Here is a 22637-nt window from a genome sequence, read left to right as displayed (position 1 = left end):
CCCTTGCAGTCAGAACAGGTGAATTGATCATGGGGAACAAGGACATGGCAAACCAATTGAATAACTACTTTGGTTCTGTCTTCACTAAGGAAGACATAAATAATCTGCTGGAAATAGCAGGGGACCGGGGGTCAAATGAGATGGAGGAACTGAGTGAAATCCAGGTTAGCCGGGAAGTGGTGCTAGGTAAATTGAATGGTTTAAAGGCCGATAAATCCCCAGGGCCAGATAGGCTGCATCCCAGAGAACTTAAGGACGTAGCTCCAGAAATAGTGGATGCATTAGTGATAATTTTTCAAAACTCTTTAGATTCTGGAGTAGTTTCTGAGGATTGGAGGGTAGCTAATGTAACCCCACTTTTTAAAAAGGGAGGGAGAGAGAAAACGGGGAATTACAGACCAGTTAGTCTAACATCGGTAGTGGGGAAACTGCTAGAGTCAGTTATTAAAGATGGGATAGCAGCACATTTGGAAAGTGGTGAAATCATTGGACAAAGTCAGCATGGATTTATGAAAGGTAAATCATGTCTGACGAATCTTATAGAATTTTTCGAGGATGTAACTAGTAGACTGGATAAGGGAGAACCAGTGGATGTATTGATGTGGATAGAGAACTGGCTGGCAGACAGGAAGCAAAGAGTAGGAGTATACGGGTCCTTTTCACAATGGCAGGCAGTGACTTGTGGGGTACCGCAAGGCTTAGTGCTGTGACCCCAGCTATTTACAATACAGTGGCTTGCAAAAGTTTTCATACCCCTTGAACTTTTCCACATTTTGTCACGTTACAACCACAAACGTAAATGTATTTTATTGGGATTGTATGTGATAGACCAACACAAAGTGGTGCATAGTTGTGAAGTGGAAGGAAAATGATACATGGTTTTCAAATTTTTTTACAAATAAAAAACTGAAAAGTGTGGCGTGCAAAAGTAGTATTGCCCCTGAGTCAATACTTTGTAGAACTACCTTTCGCTGTAATTACAGCTGCAAGTCTTTTGGGGTATGTCTCTACCAGCTTTGCACATCTAGAGACTAAAACTTTTGCCCATTTTTCTTTGCAAAATAGCTCAAGCTCAGTCAGATTGGATGGAGAGCGTCTGTGAACAGTAATTTTCAAGTCTTGCCAGAGATTCTCAATTGGATTTAGGTCTGGACTTTGACTGGGCCATTCTAACACATGAATATGCTTTGATCTAAACCATTCCATTGTAGCTTTGGCTGTATGTTTAAAGTCGTTGTCCTGCTGGAAGGTGAACCTCCGCCCCAGTCTCAAGTCTTTTGCAGACTCTAACAGGTTTTCTTCCAAGATTGCCTTGTATTTGGCTCCATCCATCTTCCCATCAGCTCTGACCAGCTTCCCTGTCCCTGCTGAAGAAAAGCATCCCCACAGCATGATGCTGCCACCACCATGTTTCATAGTGGGGATGGTGTGTTCAGGGTGATGTGTAGTGTTAGTTTTCCGCCACACATAGCGTTTTGCATTTAGGCCAAAAACTTCAATTTTGGTCTCATCTGACCAGAGCACCTTCCTCCACATGTTTGCTGTGTCCCCCACATGGCTTGTGGCAAACTGCAAACGGGACTTCTTATGGCTTTTTTTCAAAAATGGCTTTCTTCTTGCCACTCTTCCATAAAGGCCTGATTTGTGGAGTGCACGACTAATAGTTGTCCTGTGGACAGATTCTCCCACCTGAGCGGTGGATCTCTGCAGCTCCTCCAGAGTTACCATGGGCTTCTTGGCTGCTTCTCTGATCAATGCGCTCCTTGCCCGGCCTGTCAGTTTAGGTGGACGGCCATGTCTTGGTAGGTTTGCAGTTGTGCCATACGCTTTCCATTTTCGGATGATGGATCCGTGAGATGTTCAAAGCTTGGGATATTTTTTTATAACCTAACCCTGTTTTAAACTTTTCCACAACTTTATCCCTGATCTGTCTTGTGTGTTCCTTGGGCTTCATGATGCTGTTTGTTCACTAATGTTCTCTAACAAACCTCTGAGGCCTTCACAGAACAGCTGTATTTATACTGAGATCAGATTACACACAAGTGGACTCTATTTACTAATTAGGTGACTTCTGAAGGCAATTGGTTGCACTGGATTTTATTTAGGGGTATCAGAGTAAAGGGGGCTGAATACTTTTGCACGCCACACTTTTCAGTTTTTTATTTGTAAAAAAATTTGAAAAACGTGTATCATTTTCCTTCCACTTCACAATTATGCGCCACTTTGTGTTGGTCTATCACATAAAATCCCAATAAAATACATTTACGTTTGTGGTTGTAACGTGACAAAATGTGGAAAAGTCCAAGGGGTATGAATACTTTTGCAAGCCACTGTATATATTAATGATTTGGGCGAGGGAATTGAATGCAACATCTCCATGTTTGCGGATGACACTAAGGTGGGGGGCAGTGTTAGCTGTGAGGAGGATGCTAGGAGGCTGCAAGGTGATGGAGAGGCTGGGTGAGTGGACAAATGCATGGCAGATGCAGTATAATGTGGATAAATGTGAGGTTATCCACTTTGGTGGCAAAAACAGGAAAGTAGACTATTATCTGAATGGTGGCCGATTAGGAAAAGGGGAGATGCAACGAGACCCGGGTGTCATGGTACACCAGTTATTGAAAGTAGGAATGCAGGTGCAGCAGGCAGTGAAGAAAGCGAATGGTATGTTAGCATTCATAGCAAAAGGATTTGAGTATAGGAGCAGGAAGGTTCTACTGCAGTTGTACAGGATCTTGGTGAGACCACACCTGGAGTATTGCGTACATTTTTGGTCTCCTAATCTGAGGAAAGACATTCTTGCCATAGAGGGAGTACAGAGAAGGTTCACCAGACTGATTCCTGGGATGTCAGGACTTTCATATGAAGAAAGACTGGATAGACTCGGCTTGTACTCGCTAGAATTTAGAAGATTGAGGGGGAACATAGAAACTTACAAAATTCTTAAGGGCTAGATGCAGGAAGATTGTTCCCGATGTTGGGGAAGTCCAGAAGATGGGGGTCACAGTTTAAGGATAAGGGGGAAATCTTTTAGGACCGAGGTGAGAAAAACATTTTTCACACAGAGAGTGGTGAATCTGTGGAATTCTCTGCCACAGAAAGTAGTTGAGGCCAGTTCATTGGCTATATTTAAGAGGGAATTAGATGTGGCCCTTGTGGCTAAAGGGATCAGGGGGTATGGAGAGAAGGCAGGTACAGGATACTAAGTTGGATGATCAGCCATGATCATATTGAATGGCGGTGCAGGCTCGAAGGGCCCGCACCTGTTTTCTATGTTTCTAACTAAATAAATGAGCTTTGCAAGTATTTTAACTGAAGTGTGGAGTTTTGAAACTGGGATGAAATTTGTCATGAGCAGCAGAACAAAGTAGGTGATGTAAGTCTAGCAGCAGCAGCAGCAGCAGATTAGCAAGAGATACGACTGATTGGCTCTAGCCCAAGTGGGAGGAGAGGGGTGAAAACAGTTTGAGTAAAGGCCAAGGACAGGCAATTTATCAGTCAATTTAAGCAAGACGGCTCTTAGCGAGCGGCAGTGAGTGAGCGGCCTTGTGAGGGAAGTGCCCTGTGAGAAAAGTGTGAGTCTTTGGCTCGAGAGTCTTCGGCGAGGAGGCTGAGGAGAGGAGACCATGCAATACGCTTGAGAGGTAGAGACGAAAGAAGGAGATGTCAGGCAAGCTGATTCAGTGCGATGCTTGCAGTATGTAGAAACATAGAAATTAGGTGCAGGAGTAGGCCATTCGGCCCTTCGAGCCTGCACCGCCATTCAATATGATCATGGCTGATCATCCAACTCAGTATCCCGTACCTGCCTTCTCTCCATACCCCCTGATCCCCTTAGCCACAAGGGCCACATCTAACTCCCTCTTAAATATAGCCAATGAACTGGCCTCAACTACCCTCTGTGGCAGAGAGTTCCAGAGATTCACCACTCTCTGTGTGAAAAAAGTTCTTCTCATCTCGGTTTTAAAGGATTTCCCCCTTATCCTTAAGCTGTGACCGCTTGTCCTGGACTTCCTTAAGGTCAAGGACACTGCTCGTGCCTCTGGCTGCTACAAATGCGAGAAGTGCATCCAAGCAGAGCTCCTGAAGGGCCGTGTTGGGGAACTGGAGAAGCAAGTGGATGACCTCCGGTTCGTACGAGAAACGGAGTCGTTCCCCAACAAGTCCTACAGTACGATTGTTACACCTAAGGTACTGGAAGAGAGAAGGTGGGAGACAGTGAGAAAGGGAGTGAAGCATGGAATGCCAACGTCCCCGGGTGGTGTACCTCTTGTAAACAGGTTCACCCGCTTAGAAGCTGTTGGGACAGAAGACGTGTTTACACTGAGCGACGGACTGGCTTGCGATGCGAATAGGGCTGTTGAGCCAAAACCAAAAAGGCCTAAGGCAGGCAAGGCCATTGTAGTGGGAGACTCCATTGTGAGAGGTACGGACAGGGGTTTCTGCGGCAACAGACGGGATGCGAGGATGGTGTGCTGCCTTCCCGGTGCCAGGATCCAGGATGTCACGGACAGAGTGCAGAAAATCCTCAAGGGCGAAGGTGAACATCCGGAAGTGGTAGTGCATGTCGGCACAAACGATGTCGGAAAGAAGGGGATGAATATTCTGCAGCATGACTTTAGAGAGCTCGGAAAACTGTTGAAAAGCAGGACCTCCAGGGTTGTTATCTTCGGTTTGCTTCCAGTTCCTCGTGCTGGCGAGAGCAGGAACAGGGAGATACGGGACCTGAACGTGTGGCTGAGGAACTGGTGCACGGGGCAGGGATTTAGATTCTTAGATCACTGGGATCTGTTTTGGGGTAAGGGGGAACTGTACAAAAGGGACGGATTGCATCTTAACAGGTGTGGGACCAGCATTCTGGCAGGCAGGTTTGCCACTGCCACACGGGTGGCTTTAAACTGAATAAGGGGGGTGGGGTGTTGAATGGGATAGTGGAGGATGGCGTTAAAGGGAAAGGGTTTCTTAAATGTGTGAGCGTAGAGACCGAGGGGTGAAAAATGAGGGTAGAAGCAATAGGTGGCAAGGTGAAAAGTAAAAGTGGCAGGCAGACAAAATCCGGGCAAAAATCAAAAAGGGCCACTTTTCAACATAATTGTATAAGGGGTAAGAGTGTTGTAAAAACAAGCCTGAAGGCTTTGTGTCTCAATGCAAGGAGCATTCGTAAAAAGGTGGATGAGTTGAATGTGCAGATAGCTATTAATGACTATGATATAGTTGGGATCACGGAGACATGGCTCCAGGCTGACCAAGGCTGGGAGCTGAACATCCAGGGATATTCAATATTCAGGAGGGATAGAGAGAAAGGAAAAGGAGGTGGGGTAGCGTTACTGATTAGAGAGGAGATTAATGCAATGGAAAGGAAGGACATTAGTTTGGAGGATGTGGAATCGGTATGGGTAGAGCTGCGAAACACTAAGGGGCAGAAAACGCTGGTGGGTGTTGTGTACAGGCCACCTAACAGTAGTAGTGAAGTTGGAGATGGTATCAAACAGGAAATTAGAAATGCGTGCGACAAAGGCAAAACAGTTATAATGGGTGACTTCAATCTACATATAGATTGGGTGAATCAAATTGGCAGGGGTGCTGAGGAAGAGGATTTCTTGGAATGTATGTGGGATAGTTATCTAAATCAACATGTAGAGGAACCAACGAGAGAGCAGGCTATTTTAGACTGGGTATTGAGTAATGAGGAAGGGTTAGTTAGCAATCTTGTTGTACGTGCCCCCTTGGGCAAGAGTGACCATAATATGGTTGAGTTCTTCATTAGGATGGAGAGTGACATTGTTAATTCAGAAACAATGGTTCTGAACTTAAAGAAAAGGTAACTTTGAGGGTATGAGACGTGAATTGGCCAAGATTGACTGGCAATTAATTCTAAAAGGGTTGACGGTGGATATGCAATGGAAGACATTTAAAGACTGCATGGATGAACTACAAAAATTGTTCATCCCAGTTTGGTAAAAGAATAAATCAGGGAAGGTAGTATATCCGTGGATAACAAGGGAAATCAGGGATAATATCAAAGCGAAGGATGATGCGTACAAATTAGCCAGAAAAAGCAGCATACCGGAGGACTGGGAGAAATTCAGAGACCAGCAGAGGAGGACAAAGGGCTTAATTAGGAAAGGAAAAATAGATTATGAAAGAAAACTGGCAGGGAACATAAAAACTGACTGCAAATGTTTTTATAGATATGTGAAAAGAAAGAGATTAGTTAAAAAAATGTAGGTCCCTTGCAGTCAGAAACAGGGAGTTGGTCATGGGGAACAAGGATATGGTGGACCAATTGAATAACTTCTTTGGTTCCGTCTTCACTAAGGAAGACATAAATAATTTGTCGGAAATAGCAGGGGACCGCGGGTCAAAGGAGTTGGAGGAATTGAGTGAAATCCAGGTTAGCCGGGAAGTGGTGTTGGGTAAACTGAATGGATTAAAGGCCGATAAATCCCCATGGCCAGATAGGCTGCATCCCAGAGTACTTAAGGAAGTAGCTCCAGAAACAGTGGATGCATTAGTAATAATCTTTCAAAACTCTTTAGATTCTGGAGCAGTTCCTGAGGATTGGCGGGTAGCAAACGTAACCCCACTTTTTAAGAAGGGAGGGAGAGAGAAAACGGGGAATTACAGACCAGTTAGTCTAACATCGGTAGTGGGGAAACTGCTAGAGTCAGTTATTAAAGATGGCATAGCAGCACATTTGGAAAGTGGTGAAATCATTGGACAAAGTCAGCATGGATTTACGAAAGGTAAATCATGTCAGACGAATCTTATAGAATTTTTCGAGGATGTAAGTAGTAGCGTGGATAGGGGAGAACCAGTGGATGTGGTGTATCTGGACTTCCAGAAGGCTTTCGACAAGGTCCCACATAAGAGATTAGTATACAAACTTAAAGTACACGGCATTGGGGGTTCAGTATTGATGTGGATAGAGAACTGGCTGGCAAACAGGAAGCAAAGAGTAGGAGTAAACGGGTCCTTTTCACAATGGCAGGCAGTGACTAGTGGGGTACCGCAAGGCTCAGTGCTGGGACCCCAGCTATTTACAATATATATTAATGATCTGGATGAGGGAATTGAAGGCAATATCTCCAAGTTTGCGGATGACGCTAAGCTGGGGGGCAGTGTTAGCTGTGAGGAGGATGCTAGGAGACTGCAAGGTGACTTGGATAGGCTGGGTGAGTGGGCAAATGTTTGGCAGATGCAGTATAATGTGGATAAATGTGAGGTTATCCATTTTGGTGGCAAAAACAAGAAAGCAGACTATTATCTAAATGGTGGCCGACTAGGAAAAGGGGAGATGCAGCGAGACCTGGGTGTCATGGTACACAAGTCATTGAAAGTAGGCATGCAGGTGCAGCAGGCAGTGAAGAAAGCGAATGGTATGTTAGCTTTCATAGCAAAAGGATTTGAGTATAGGAGCAGGGAGGTTCTACTGCAGTTGTACAGGGTCTTGGTGAGACCACACCTGGAGTATTGCGTACAGTTTTGGTCTCCAAATTTGAGGAAGGACATTATTGCCATAGAGGGAGTGCAGAGAAGGTTCACCAGACTGATTCTTGGGATGTCAGGATTGTCTTATGAAGAAAGACTGGATAGACTTGGTTTATACTCTCTAGAATTTAGGAGATTGAGAGGGGATCTTATAGAAACTTACAAAATTCTTAAGGGGTTGGACAGGCTAGATGCAGGAAGATTGCTCCTGATGTTGGGGAAGTCCAGGGCAAGGGGTCACAGCTTAAGGATAAGGGGGACATCCTTTAAAACCGAGATGAGGAGAACTTTTTTCACACAGAGAGTGGTGAATCTCTGGAACTCTCTGCCACAGAGGGTAGTCGAGGCCAGTTCATTGGCTATATTTAAGAGGGAGTTAGATGTGGCCCTTGTGCCCTTGGGGATCAGAGGGTATGGAGAGAAGGCAGGTACGGGATACTGAGTTGGATGATCAGCCATGATCATATTGAATGGTGGTGCAGGCTCGAAGGGCCGAATGGCCTACTCCTGCACCTAATTTCTATGTTTCTATGTCTATGTTTCTAAGTATTTTAGCAGAATGCGAGGTGGTAGATTTTGTCCTTATGTTGGTTGGTGATAGTAAATAGTTTATGGTGTTGGAAAGGAAGTCAAAAGTTTACAGCTGCACATTCAAGGGAGACAGCGATAAATAAAAGACAGAAGTCACCTGCTGTTTCAGTGAAGCAATTAAAGTCCTTGCTCAACTCCCTTATAATGCTGGGGATGAACATAATTTTTAATTATGTCCCTGTGCCTAATCAACAGGGAATTTGGCAATCTTCCTTGAATTCTTGGAAAATAAGAGTATCCATCTACTAACCCTTTCCACAAACATCTCCATGGAAGTTTCTGAAAACTTGGGGGACTATCATGGAAGATTATTCTGCAAAGATCCTGGCAATTCCAAATCACTCAAAAATTCTCCAAGTGGACAAACTTTCTGCCAACTCAACAAAGTAAGCCAGAAACCCACTACTAATAATATAATATCGCCTAGGAGCTAAAATATCCTGGATTTATTTTCAGCTCCCTCTACAAAGTTTCCTACTGAAAGTTGAACAGTAACTAAAATAGAAGCCATGAGTCATGTCACGATATCCGAATGCACTAATAATGCACAAATGATTCAGACTTATTATTTATTTTACTCCGATTATATGTTTTTTACGCTTGTTAAATTCTGTAAGGTGTCCTTGAGACTTTTGAAAGGCGCCCATAAATAAAATGTATTATTATTATTATACCATATATATAATTTTCCTTCAGACACATTTGGTTTTCTTGCCTATCACCTTCAATCTGTCTTCTAGTTCTTTACCCTTCACACCTGCAAATAATTTCTCACTGACCAAGGCGACTATCGGACCTCCTTGCAACCTTTGCTGTTTTGAGAACAACCTCAGCTTAACTGGTCCATCCATATAGAGTCATGGAGTCATACAGCGTGGAAACAGGCCCTTCTGCCCAACATGTCCCCGCTATACTAGTCCTACCTGCCAGGTTTGGTCCCTCCAAACCTGTCCTATCCATGTACATGTCTAACTGTTTCTTAAACATTGGGATAGTCCATGCCTCAATTACCTCCTCTGTTCCATACACCCACCACTATTTGTGTGAAAAGTCAGCCCTCAGATTCCTATTGTTGTTTCCTCCATCTTAAACCTATGCCCTCTGGTCCTCAATTCACTTACGCTGGGCAAGAGACTCTGTGCATCTACCCAATCTATTCCTCACGATTCTATACAACTCTATAAGATCACCCCTCATCCTTCTACTCTCCAAGGAATGGAATACCAGTCTGCTCGACCGCTCCCTATAACTCAGACCCTCTAGTCCTGGCAACATCCTCGTAAATCTTCTCTGTCCCCTTTCCAGCTTTTCAACATCTTTCTTATAACTTGGTGCCCAGAATTTAACACAATACTCAAAATTCTCCCTCACCAATGACTTATGCAACTGCAACATGACCTCCCAACTTCTATACTCAATACTCTGATTGACAAAGGTCAAAGTGCCAAAAGCCTTTATGATCACCCTATCTCCTGTGACTCCACCTTCAAGGAACCATGCACCTGCACTCCTAGATCCTTCTGTTCTACAACATTCCCCAGTCCTACCATTCATTGTGTAAGTCCTGCTCATGTTGGACTTCGCAAAATGCAACACCTCACACTGCTCTGTATTAAATCCCATCAACCATTCTTCAGCCCACCTGGCCACTCGATCAAGATCCCGCTGCAATTTTTCACAACTATATAATTCATTTCTCTCATTCCTTGACTCATCTTGGTAAATTTTGTCAAAGCCATCACTTCTTTCCTAAAATGTACCTGCCAGAGTAGACACAAGACACCAATTGTGGGAAACTAATGTTTTAGAAAGACTAACTACAACATCCCTGCGACTTTCAATGAACTATGTACAAATAACCTAGACCTCAATGTTCTTATATTTCTTTTAGAATTGTCTCTTCCAGTTTATTTTACTTCTTTCCGTTATCAAAATATAACATATTACATTTCTCAGCATTAAATTACCGCTGCTACCCATCTGCCCATTCCATACTGATAGCTTGAGGTATCCTCATCACTATTTACTATCCTTCCAAGTTTTGCATTGGCTGCATATTTGGAAATGGTGCCCTTTCTGCCCAATTTCAAATAATTAATATTTCTCAAGGAATGCTGTCATCAAAGTATCGATTATTCGGCCCATTGATTCTTCACTTGAGTCTCAAAAACAACCTTTTACCACTAGTTTCTGTCACTGCTAATTTTCCATCTACACTGCTACAACTTATTTTCAATTCAAATCAAAAGTCAATCAAAAAATAATAATTAACACCTCCCCTAACATTGCAGCAGAAAATCACAATTCATTCAAATGAACATGATTTGCATTCCTATTCCAGATTTAAATATGGCCCTCAACACTGGTGCCACAAAGGGTTTTGTGTTCAGTCCCCTGATCCTCTTCCTGTACACCCATGAGTGTGCAACCAAGTACAAAGCCAACACGATCCTTAAAATTTGTTAATTATACCCCTGTAGTTGGCCAGATCTACAACAACAACGAGGCAATGTACAGGAAAGTTATGAGAATGCTGTGTAATTATGTCAGGACAATCACCTCGTCCTTAACATCAGCAAGACTAAAGAGTTGGTTGTTGACCGAAGGAAGCAAGCTGGAGAACACAACCCAGATTTTGTCAATGAAGATTGTCAATGAAGATTGTCAATGTTCGGCACGGACTTGTAGGGCCGAGATGGCCTGTTTCCGTGCTGTAATTATTATATGGTTATATGGTTAAGATGTTGTCGAGATGTTCACTAGTTTCAAGTTCCCAGCCATCCATACCACCAGCAACCTAACCTGGTCCCTTCACACTGATGCATTGATCAAGAAAACACATCAGCCTAGTTATTTTCTGAGGCAACTGAGTAGATATGTCATGTCCACGAATCTTCGCGTGATGCACCTTAGAAAGTATTCAGACATGATGCATCTCAGCCTGGTATGTAACAGTTTGGCTTCTGATCTCCTGAATCCGCAAAGAGTGGTGAATGCAGCCTTGTCCATCACAGGCTCCTCTTCAATCCTTTCTTCAATCCAGTCCATCAGAAAGGCTGAAAATATTGTCAAGGATGCCTGCAACCCCGGCCATTCCCTTCCATCTTCTGGGAAAAAGTACAGGAGCTTGAAAGCTTGGACATCTAGACTTAAAAATAACTTCTTCCCCACTGTTATCTGGCTCTTGAATCAATTACCTCTTTCATACCCCATTCCCAGAGGTCCTACCACATACTCTTAATTCTATCTAATTATGTATTTCCCTAATTGCATTCCCTAATTGTATTTCCCTAATTGCATTTCTTTTGCACCACTTGGATTTTGCACGACAATCTTGCGCCATTCTGTTGTTTTGTGCTTGTCATATTGATTGATATATTTATTATTACTGCACGTATGCTGTTTACTTTGTGAGCTTCATATGAACATATAATTTCATTGCACCGTGGTGTATATTACAATAGATTAATTTGTATCTGAATCTGTATCTGCCTGGAAGGCCTGGAAGGGGAGAGCCCACCGAGCCAGCCCCCTCTTGTTCCCCAAAGACCACAAACCAGTAGGAGGGAGCTGGTGATGATGTGATCTAAAGTGTGGACTGGATTTTTTTAATGGCACCAAAATGCGGCACCTCTTGCATGCGGGCTCAGTAGACTATTTCTACACACTTGCTAAACTGGGATGTGTTTAGGTACGGCAATATTCTACTGGACTGTTTGTAAGAAAATTATTTCATTGTGTGTTAGCATTTTGCATATAATGTATGACAGTAAAAGCAGCATTGAACTAGTGAACTGCACAAAATTGGAAGTTTCACAATAATAATGGAGAACCTGCTACGTTGGGCTTTTGGGACTGTAAATGTTGACAAAGGATCCATCTGAAACTAACTATTTCTTTTCCCACAGATGTTGCAAGTGTTTCCACATTTTATGCTTTTACTTTAGATACCAACAAGCTTTTGCAGAAATTGGGATGGCTGTATTGAAAACCACCACGATTTAATTCAATTAATTGGTTTGAAGCACTTTGGGATGCCTTAAGACATAAATGGTCACATTAAGACATTAATGCTTACCCCTTTACTTTGTTTTACTTCAATATATGCATTAATCATTTTTGTTGAATGAAGTGTCAAATAAGCAAATGACTGAATTCTGCAAAGCTGGTAACATGACACATTATTGTATCTGGTTTATAAAACATGTCTGAGCATAATGTTTTTATTTAATACATTAAAACTATTAATGATCATATAATACTAAAATATAAATATTGCACTGGTGCGGTATTGTATAAACTCCATCTGTGTTCAGAGGCATAGCACAATGATTGCATTCTTGATCCCTTCCTTCTTAAACAAATTACTTGATTATTTTGTTCTGTACAGCTATTCACATTGGAGTTAAAGAATATGATCTGTAATTTAAATTATTTTATACAGTTAGAATTTTTTAGCAATAATTGATTTATAATTCTCAAGATAATTTGGCATTTACCTGCTTTCCCTGGACACCAGCATTTCCTTTGGAACCCTGAAAGAAATAATGAACTTTAGTGAAAAAGCTTTACTTCTCACGTGAGATATGGTTTGAAGCATCCTCTTCAGAATCCAGAGCACTTAATGCATTAAGAAGGTGATTATTTTCCAACTTATGACAAATATTCTGATGGTCAATGCTAGATGTACCTTGCATGATTTGTTCTTTTTCAAATGTTATGGTTACCCCTATCTTCATGCTCAAATGATGGAGACGAGTAGATACTGTCATATCTTCCTCAAGATGAGTTTCTGCTACCTGCATCACCCTGGGGGTGCACTCTGGTGCTCACTAGACAGGCTTTCATATTTCACAAAATCCTTTGTATCCAGCACAACATAATAAATCCCTTGCGGGTTGTGATGATATTGTGGAGAGAGATTTCCTTTCTTTTTTGCCACCAGCTGTTGTACTTGTGTGTGCTTTAATTGTAGTCATTTACGTATATAGTATGATTTACTTAGATAACACCAAGACATTTTTTTAAAATATCGTTTCGTATAGATAATAATAAACCCATATCAATACCGATCGAGATGTTCGTGACAATGATATCTGGGAAGGAGGATTAGTCTTAACAGAAAATATTAATTGCAACTAACACTCTAGATTGTAATAAATGGGAGATGATCTCAATGAATTCTACAAAATGTTTTCAGGACTTGATGGGACAGATGTTACTCCTGCTTTGGGTGCCCAGAATCAGAGATTGCTGTTTTAAAATACATCATTAGCCATTTAGGACTGAGGCTGAAAGGAATTTGTTCACCCAGGCAGAGATGAATCTTTGGAATTGTCAACCCAAGAGGACCTGGAGTTAAGCATATGAAAGAATGAGATCAATAGATTTATGAATGAATCAATGGATATGGGTGTATTACAGGAAGGAGATGCTGAAGCAAAAGGTATGCAATAATCTAACTGAAAATGGAGAAGACATGAAACATGGAATAACATAATCCTGGTTCTATTTCTCAAGCACTTATTAAGATAGGATTACATAATAAAATTAAGAATAGGAACACTATACCTCTATTCCCCTCATCCCTGGCATTCCAGAATGTCCTGGTTGACCTGGTAAACCTGGTTCTCCCATCCAGCCCTATGAAATATAAAAATCATTTATGTTATCAAGATGGAGTGCCAATATTGAGTTACTTCATTTTCACCCAATATCTGGAGGGTGAAAATACAATGATAAGTTTACTGTGTCAGGTGGCTGAAATTACAGTTGACAGGGTAACACTTTCATCAGTTATAGAGGATGTAATTATGGTGTGACAAGTTGGGAGTATTTTCAATTCCAGGAAGAGGGTATAATGACAGTGTGAAAAGATTACACTAAGAACAGTAGTAAGAAAATAAACTGTTATAATAGTGTGACATGATAACACTATTCCCATTGGTTCAGATTCAGATTCAATTTTAATTGTCATTGTCAGTGTACAGTACAGAGACAACAAAATGCATTATGAGGGGTCAGAGGGGGTAATTTCTGGTGACAATTTAAACTTTGTATATCTATTCACTCTTTAGAGATGGAAATTGCTAGCTAGGCTGGCATGATTTTATCCCTCATGTTAGTTTATTACCTACTGCAGATTTTGCAATGCATTTCTAGATTTGCCCAGCGGTGCACCTAACAAGCTAATTTTTGAAAGAAAGACCAAAATTACCACCTCAAGAGACATTCCAGTGCTCTTTCCACTTACAATATTTCTACCAAATGTTGTTTACCATGGAGGAACATTGAGGAGTACAGCAAATTGCATTCAGGAGGTTTCCTAGCCCATGTATAAGCCTTCATTGAATATGGTTAACATTGAAGAGTCTCATAATTACTTTTCCCCTCCTGGGTACCACTGTACCGTCACCCATGGTAAGTCTGTTCTGCCGTGGGATAAGGAACACCTAGAGACTGCAAAGGAGGAGTCTGGAGCTGTGTCTGTATGTACAATTCTGTCAGGTTTTTGCTTGACTGGTTTGTAGGATACTTCTCCCAATCTTGACACCAGGATCCAAATATTTGTGAAGAAGATTTTGCTCGGTCAATTGGATTGAACTTGGCTTTGGCATGTTTAGATATGGAACCTAGGTTAATGCTGATCTGGCCAACTCATTTTATCCTTTTAACGATTTCAACATAGTAGTTATGATATAACTGAGAGGTCTGTAAGATCATTTCGGAGGTCAGTAAAGAGACAATTAGATTTCTTAAAGTCTAGAGACATGTAAAAGCCACACCAGGAGAGGATGACAGTTTCTCCCCAAAGAGCATTTTTGAAGTAAATTATTTTTTACAATGAACTTACTGATAGATGGCCAGCATTATCAGGTAGTTGAGCCAAGTTCATTGGCTATATTTAAGAGGGTGTTAGATGTGGCCCTTGTGGCTAAAGGGATTAGGGGGTATGGAGAGAAGGCAAGGATGGGATACTGAGTTGGATGATCAGCCATGATCATATCGAATGACGGTGCAGGCTCGAAGGGCCGAATGGCCTACTCCTACACCTATTTTCTATGTTTCTATGTTTCTATTAATCAGTAGTTTCTTTTTAAATGCCACGTTATTAACCAAATTTATACTCCACAGCCTCCAAAGTTAGCTTTCAACTCAGATCTCTGTTTTTTTTTGTCCTGACTTCTGGGTTACTAGTCTAATAATGTAAATGTTACAACACCAAAACAGCTTACTTATTTTACAAATGTTGATGAGGAATTTATGAAGAAAATAAACTGACATAGAAATGCACCAGATGATATGTGCAGCTGCTGCTCCTGCTGCTGCTGCTGCTGCATTCAGCCAATTCAATTACCCTGCAGTCAAACCTTTCTAGCTTTTAAAGATTTTGCATGTACCTGCCTCGATCACATTATTTAAGTAAAAGCTTTAAATATTATCTTTATTATAATAGTAGTATTGTATCAATTGAAAGAAATTTGTTTAGATTGACATTACTCATTTAATTTGTGGAAACATACATTTCCCTAAATAGTTCATCAGAGTTCAGTTTGGACCAAAAAAAATGTATGAAATTTTGCAAAATAATTAATTATGCAAGTATGATTTATTACCTTACTGCCATGTTGTCCCTGAATTCCCTGGAATCCTCGGTCACCCTGGTTACCCTGCAGAATGTAACAAACTAACCCATTAAATATTGCCACTTTGGACACTTCCATTGCATCAACAAAAAGTGAGTGTTAAAATGTGCTTCCAAAGAGAAAATGCAATAAATCTTCAAAGGGAGCCATCAAGATATGGAGACTTATTTTCCATTCATTCCACAATATATAATCTTCTTTAGTTTGCAAAGTTTCAGAATTGTCCTAGTTGGCCAAAATGTAGTGAGGCCAATCCCATTTGCCAACTTCACTTTATAGATTACAGCATTCCAGCATACATCCAGAACCGATAAAGTATGAAGAGACCGTTTACCTCCATTACCTGTTCAGTATTGAGTTGTAGAATTTCAACCCTGTTTAAATTGTATATATATTACAATTAAACCCTATTTGTGGCAGGACCTTGTACACAACAATCAATTCAAGAGAAAATTATGAATGAACTGACTGTTATTTTACAATAAGTGTTCTATTTCAAATAGATGCAAATTGAATTTGAAAATTCCTCCCCCAAAAATTCAAATTTTCCTTTCCCTAAAAATCTCTGCACATGAATGCACACACGCACACACATTGTACAATTCATTTGTTAAAATCCCATTATCTTTCCTATTTCTTCCTGTCCTGTAAACAAAAGACTTGTAGATGAATGCTAACCAGTGTTGGACACAATTTAGTTTAGTTTAGAAATACAGAATGGAAACAGGTCCTTCAGCCTATCAAGTCCATGCCAACCATCGATCACCCATTCACATTGGTTCTATGTTATCCCACTTTCTCACCGGCTCCCTACATACCAGGGGGAATTTTACAGAGACCAATTAACTGACAAATTTGCACATGTTTGGGATGTAAGAGGAAACCAGAGCACCCAGAAACCCCCCACAAAGTCACAGGGAGAACGTGCAAACTTTACAGACAGCACCAAATTAAAAAATCGAACCCAGGTCCTGGGCGTAGTGAAACAACAGCTCTTCCAGCTGACCACTGATAATTTACAATCAGATTATTTTAAGAATGGCCTATTTTCCTTTCCAAAAATGAAATACTTCAAAAAAACTATAAGATACTTTGATCATTAATTTTTAAAATCCCAAGAAACATTAGTTTCTATTAGTACCTCCTTATAAATGTAAAATATTTACTGACGGAAGATGTCCTTTTGCATTAGACCCTTAAAAAGGTCCATTAGCTTGCAGATGAAAGCAGAAAGGAAGTTGATAAAGTGTATAAAATGTAGCACTAACCCAAACAGTAATAATATGTCATGGATAGCTTCTTATTAGTTGACTGACATGTAAGTACTTCATCTTTTAGATTGGAAGTTTCTTTATATACAATACCTTGGACCCTGGTAATCCTCGTGAACCAGATACACCCGGCAATCCCATGTCACCCTATTGGCAAAAGTGACATTTATTATCGATGTAAGAAAACAAATGTTAAATTTATGGAGTGGTACTTATGTTGTGCAAACTTTCTTGAGGAAAACTTGACAGGTACATAAAATTAATTTTACTATAATTTTAAAATGATATCCATAAATTTCTTTGGGTCAAATATTCAACTCTAACATTTGCATGTATAACAATTTTACCTTAAAAAATAAAGAATCGCATCCTGATATTTTTGTTATTCAATAAATTGCATTAAAACCATATATGCCAAGCATCCAGTGAAATCTTTAACCGTAAATATATCAATTACTTCTTTACACATTTAAGCATTGCCTATTTTTATATTATTCATAAAAAATTATTAAAACCAAATAGGAATATTTAAGAAAGAACTGCTGATGCTGGAAAAATCGAAGGTAGACAAAAATGCTGGAGAAACTCAGCGGGTGAGGCAGCATTTATGGAGCGAAGGAATAGGTGACGTTTCGGGTCGAGGTTCAGACTGAAGACCCAAAATGTCACCTATTCCTTCGCTCCATAGATGCTGCCTCACCCGCTGAGTTTCTCCAGCATTTTTGCCTAAAACCAAATAGAAAGCGAGTTTCAGTACTCTGATAGTCTCACGGAGACATAGACATATCGGATAAACTTGAACAATAATTTCCATTCAACTGCAACGTCTAAAACTAAAGTTGAGTGACAAGATTGACATTTATGGATGTTTGGTGTTTAATTTATGGTCCTCAAAATATTTTCCATTGCGTTCGTAATGTGGCAATGAGAAAAGCTTACTACATAATGAGAAGAAAATACTGTGGAGAAGAAGTATGTGAGTTGATTAATATTTTGTGATTTTATAGTATGCCAGTATTGCATAACAAATGAGCAGCAATGGGTGATAGAATGAAATGTTTTTTGAAGTGACACGAAGTACATTGTGGTTGAGAACATAATGCAGCGCGTAGAGTTGACAGAGAGGCATGAGCAGGGCAATCCTGCAATGGAAAATGATTCATTCTGTTCAATTAAAAAAAAATCTACTGCTTAGTTCAGATGATTTCTTGTGCTTTGTGACATTCAAAATGCTTTATTATGAAAAGATGAAGTTATCAGCATAGAATAACAATCACAATGAAAATCAGTAGCATGCCCGTAAAAGGAAACATTCATACACCAGTCATTAAAAGTAGGCATGCAGGTGCAGCAGGCAGTGAAGAAGGCGAATGGTATGTTAGCATTCATAGCAAAAGGATTTGAGTATAGGAGCAGGGAGGTTCTACTGCAGTTGTACAGGGTCTTAGTGAGACCACACCTGGAGTATTGCGTACAGTTTTGGTCTCCTAATCTGAGGAAAGACATTCTTGCCATAGAGGGAGTACAGAGAAGGTTCACCAGACTGATTCCTGGGATGTCAGGACTTTCTTATGAAGAAAGACTGGATAGACTCGGTTTGTACTCGCTAGAATTTAGAAGATTGAGGGGGGATCTTATAGGAACTTACAAAATTCTTAAGGGGTTGGACAGGCTAGATGCAGGAAGATTGTTCCCGATGTTGGGGAAGTCCAGAACAAGGGGTCACAGTTTAAGGATAAGGGGGAAATCTTTTAGGACTGAGATGAGGAAAACTTTTTTCACACAGAGTGGTGAATCTCTGGAATTCTCTGCCGCAGAAGGTAGTTGAGGCCAGTTCATTGGCTATATTTAAGAGGGAGTTAGATGTGGCCCTTGTGGCTAAAGGGATTAGGGGGTATGGAGAGAAGGCAGGAACAGGATACTAAGTTGGATGATCAGCCATGATCATATTGAATGGCAGTGCAGGCTCGAAGGGCCGAATGGCTTACTCCTGCACCTATTTTCTATGTTTCTATGTAATAGCAAACATTGCTTTCATAGATAGATAGATAGATAGCCTTTTATTGTCATTCAGAAATCTGAATTGCAGCAGTCATACATATAATACCATACAATAAAACAACAATAAACACACATTAACATCCACCACAGTGAGTCCACCCAGCATCTCCTCACTGTGATGGAGGCAAAAGTCTTAGGTCGCAGTCTCTTCCCTCCTCTTCTCCCTCTGCGCTGGGGCGATGCCCCCCCCCCCCCCCCCGGGCGATGTTAAGAACAGTCCCGCGGCTCAAACACCGCGGCCCGGGGTGGTTGAAGCTGCCGCCCACCAGTTCTGCAGAAGCAGCTGCTGGCCCGCGGCCGAACCCCGGACTCAGGCCACCGCCGCCAGAACACCGTCCCAGCCACCCTCACGTGAGTACCGTACCGTCTTCAGCCTCGGGCTGGGCCGCCCCGACATGGGCGCCGAACCTCCCCCGGACCGGGTCGCCCCGACTTGGGCGCCGAACCTCCCCCGGGCCGGGCCGCCCCGACTTGGGCGTCGTTTCTCCCCCGGACCGGGCCGCCCCGACTTGGGCGCCGTTTCTCCCCCGGACCGGGCCGCCCCGACTTGGGCGTCGCTTCTCCCCCCGGACCGGGCCGCCCCGACTTGGGCGTCGAACCTCCCCCGGACCGGGCCGCCCCGACTTGGGCGCCGAACCTCCCCCGGACCGGGCCGCCCCGACTTGGGCGTCGCTTCTCCCCCCGGACCGGGCCGCCCCGACTTGGGCGTCGCTTCTCCCCCCGGACCGGGCCGCCCCGACTTGGGCGCCGAACCTCCCTCGGGCTGCCAGCCCTGCACCTTCCCGAGCTCGGCCGCTCCGACGGGAGCCTCGTTCCACCCTCGGGCTGGTCGCCCTCACGGGAGCGTCCCAGCCTCTTCCAGCCCTGAGCCGGACCACCCTCACGGGAGCGAGCTCAGAGCAAGTCCTGGCGGGCTCTGCCTCCGGAGCCTCGAGGTCGTCAGCTCCGTTAGGCCTCAGCACAGACGGAGGCAGAGAAGGGGAATACGACAAAAAGTTCGTATTCCCCCGCAGGGAGAGACTGCAAACCCCGTTTCAACCCTCCCCCCCCCAAAAACACAAGCTAAAACCAAAAACTAGACTAAACAAACAAAATAAACAACATAAAAAACACAAAGACAACGGGACCGCCGGTAAGCCGCTGCAGCCAGAGCTGCGCCGCCACTCCGAATAGGCATAGCAACATGCCATATGTTGAATGAAACTCTGTGCCATACCAAAATTATTAAAACTAAATTATAACAATTTAAAAAAGCTGTATTCCACAGACTAAGATTCCCCATTTAAATGATTAGGCTCTCCAATTCCACATGAGAACTGATCTGAGTGTCCAGTATTATAATGCCTGTAAATTCCAGCACAGTCAAGCTCTGCTGGTGTATTCCTTGCAATGTTTTGCTGCTTCTATGGTTTTGTTGAGTTTAAACCCTGAACTCGTGGCTGAACACTGACAGAATCATAGTGATATTGAACAGAAGTAGACCCTTTAGCCCACACATTCTGTGCCCACCACCAATCACCTGAACCTTACCTTCAACCCTTTTTTTATTCCAAAGGACACAAAGTACTGGAGTAACTCAGCAGGTCAGGCAGCATCCCTGGAGAACTTGGATGTGACATTTTGGATCAAGACCCTTCTTCAGACTGATTGAATATGGGGGGGGGGGAGAAGAAATTTGGAAAAGGGCCCGAAATAGCCCAATCAATTTCCCTCTACTAACACTCTCCTCCACCTGACGGAACTTGTCCTTACCCTCAACAGCTTTTCTTTTGACTACTTTCACTTCCTAATGGTTAAAGGTTTAGCCATGGGCCCCAGCAATGTCTGCCTTTTTGTCAGTTATGTCGAAGAGTCAGTCCTTGTTTCAGATGTATACTAGCCCTATGCCCCAAAACTTTCTCTGCTACATTAATGACTACATTGTGGCTGCCTCCTGCACCCATGCAGAACTCGGGGATTTCCTTACCTTCACCAGTAACTTCTACCCTGCCCTCAAATTCACCTGGAAAATTCCCTTTTCCAGCTTTCTTTCACCCCCTACAATGTCTGAAGAAGGTTCTTGACCCGAAACATCACATGACCATGTTTTCTAGGGATGCTGCTGAGTTATTCCAGAACTTTGTATCCTTTTGTGTTTTAGCCAGCATCTGCAGTTCTTTGTTTCCTCATGTTTTATTAATTGGAGCCACAGACCACAGCGAGACGCATTGTGATTTAGGGCTTTCCAAGTCCGATAGCACAAAAGAAAAGGTTGCCAAGCCAAGACCCTGAGTCAACATGGGATCAGTTTTGTTACTTATCTAATTAGAATTTAGGTTAGTTTAATACAGTTTACCATTGGTCCAGGTAGCCCCCATTCTCCTTTTTTGCCTGGAAGTCCATCTTTTCCCTGTAATAAACCATGAAAAAGTTATTTTTGCAAAATATTTTGTTTTAAATTAAATTAAACTAAAACTATAGCTATTTCTCCAACATTGGTAACTGTTCCGCTTCTGAATTGTTGACAATTCTCCCCCATCTCCAGGATAAATAGTACTCTATCAAGAAATCCTACACTATAAAGTTCACGGTATAATTCAAAAGAAAGACAATCTTTGAAGTTGGCAGGTTATATTACAGTTGTACAAAGCATTGGCGAGGTCACATTTAGAGTATTGTGTTCAGTTATGGTCACCCTGTTGTAGGAAAGATGTTGTTAAGCTGGAAAGGATACAGAGAAGATTTACGAAGATGTTGCCAGGACCCGAGGGCCTGAGCTACAGGGACATGTTGAGCATGCTAGGACTTTATAGATATAGATAGATATGCCATTTATTGTCACTATACATGTACAGTGAAACTGAAAGCTGCTCGTACTCAGTGCATACATACAATTTAGCACAAAAAACAAGAAACAGAAAAAACAAAAAACAGAAGGGAGATGGGGGGGGGGGGGGGGAGAATAGGTGCACAAATTCTGCGGCGCTACATACATATATACATATATACAGATGGAAGTCCGTGTTGGGCGGTGTAGTCAGTGCATGTGTGAATTTGAATTTATAGTAGATATAATTCTTGGAAAGCAACTATTCCTGAGTCTGTTTGTCCTGGATTTGATGCACCTATAGCGCCTTCCAGAGGGCAGCAGGTCGAACAGTCCAAACGCAGGATGGGAGCTGTCTTTGATGATCTTCTTTGCCCTGCTAAGGCAGCGGGAGGTGTAGATGTCCATCAGGGAGGGGAGAGGGCAGCCAATGATCCTCTGCGCTGTCCTGGTTACCATCTGAAGCCTCTCCCTGTCTGCCATGGTGCAGCTGCCATACCATGCTGTAATGCAGTATGTCAGCAGGCTCTCGATGGACGAGCGGCGGTAGAAGGTCAGCAGCAGGTTAGAGTCCAGGTTGTGCTTCCTGAGGACCCTCAGGAAGTGCAGCCGCTGCTGAGCCTTCTTGATGACCGCTGTCGTGTTGTCCGTCCAGGAGATGTCAGCAGCGATATGGACGCCGAGAAACCGGAAGGTGTTGACCCTCTCCACACACTCGCCGTTGATGTGTAGGGGGGCTAAGTCGGTGCTGTGCCTCCTGAAGTCGACAAT

At 42.5% G+C, this 22637-nt stretch overlaps 1 protein-coding gene across 1 annotated transcript in view; it reads right to left on the bottom strand.

Annotated features, from left to right (window-relative positions):
- Nucleotides 1-22637, bottom strand: part of LOC129696946 (collagen alpha-1(XXI) chain-like) — a 103101-nt gene that overhangs the window by 27850 nt on the left and 52614 nt on the right. Inside the window, exons 11-15 of the mRNA XM_055635077.1 lie at nucleotides 21396-21449; nucleotides 17093-17146; nucleotides 15699-15752; nucleotides 13654-13725; nucleotides 12582-12617 (exon numbers count right to left, since the gene is read on the bottom strand). Coding sequence (XP_055491052.1) covers nucleotides 12582-12617; nucleotides 13654-13725; nucleotides 15699-15752; nucleotides 17093-17146; nucleotides 21396-21449 — 270 coding nt within the window. The remainder of the gene's footprint in view (nucleotides 1-12581; nucleotides 12618-13653; nucleotides 13726-15698; nucleotides 15753-17092; nucleotides 17147-21395; nucleotides 21450-22637) is intronic.

The sequence above is a fragment of the Leucoraja erinacea genome, chromosome 5 (assembly GCF_028641065.1).
Source record: "Leucoraja erinacea ecotype New England chromosome 5, Leri_hhj_1, whole genome shotgun sequence".
NCBI classification, from domain to species: domain Eukaryota; kingdom Metazoa; phylum Chordata; class Chondrichthyes; order Rajiformes; family Rajidae; genus Leucoraja; species Leucoraja erinaceus.
This window is presented reverse-complemented; position numbering and strand designations above follow the sequence as displayed.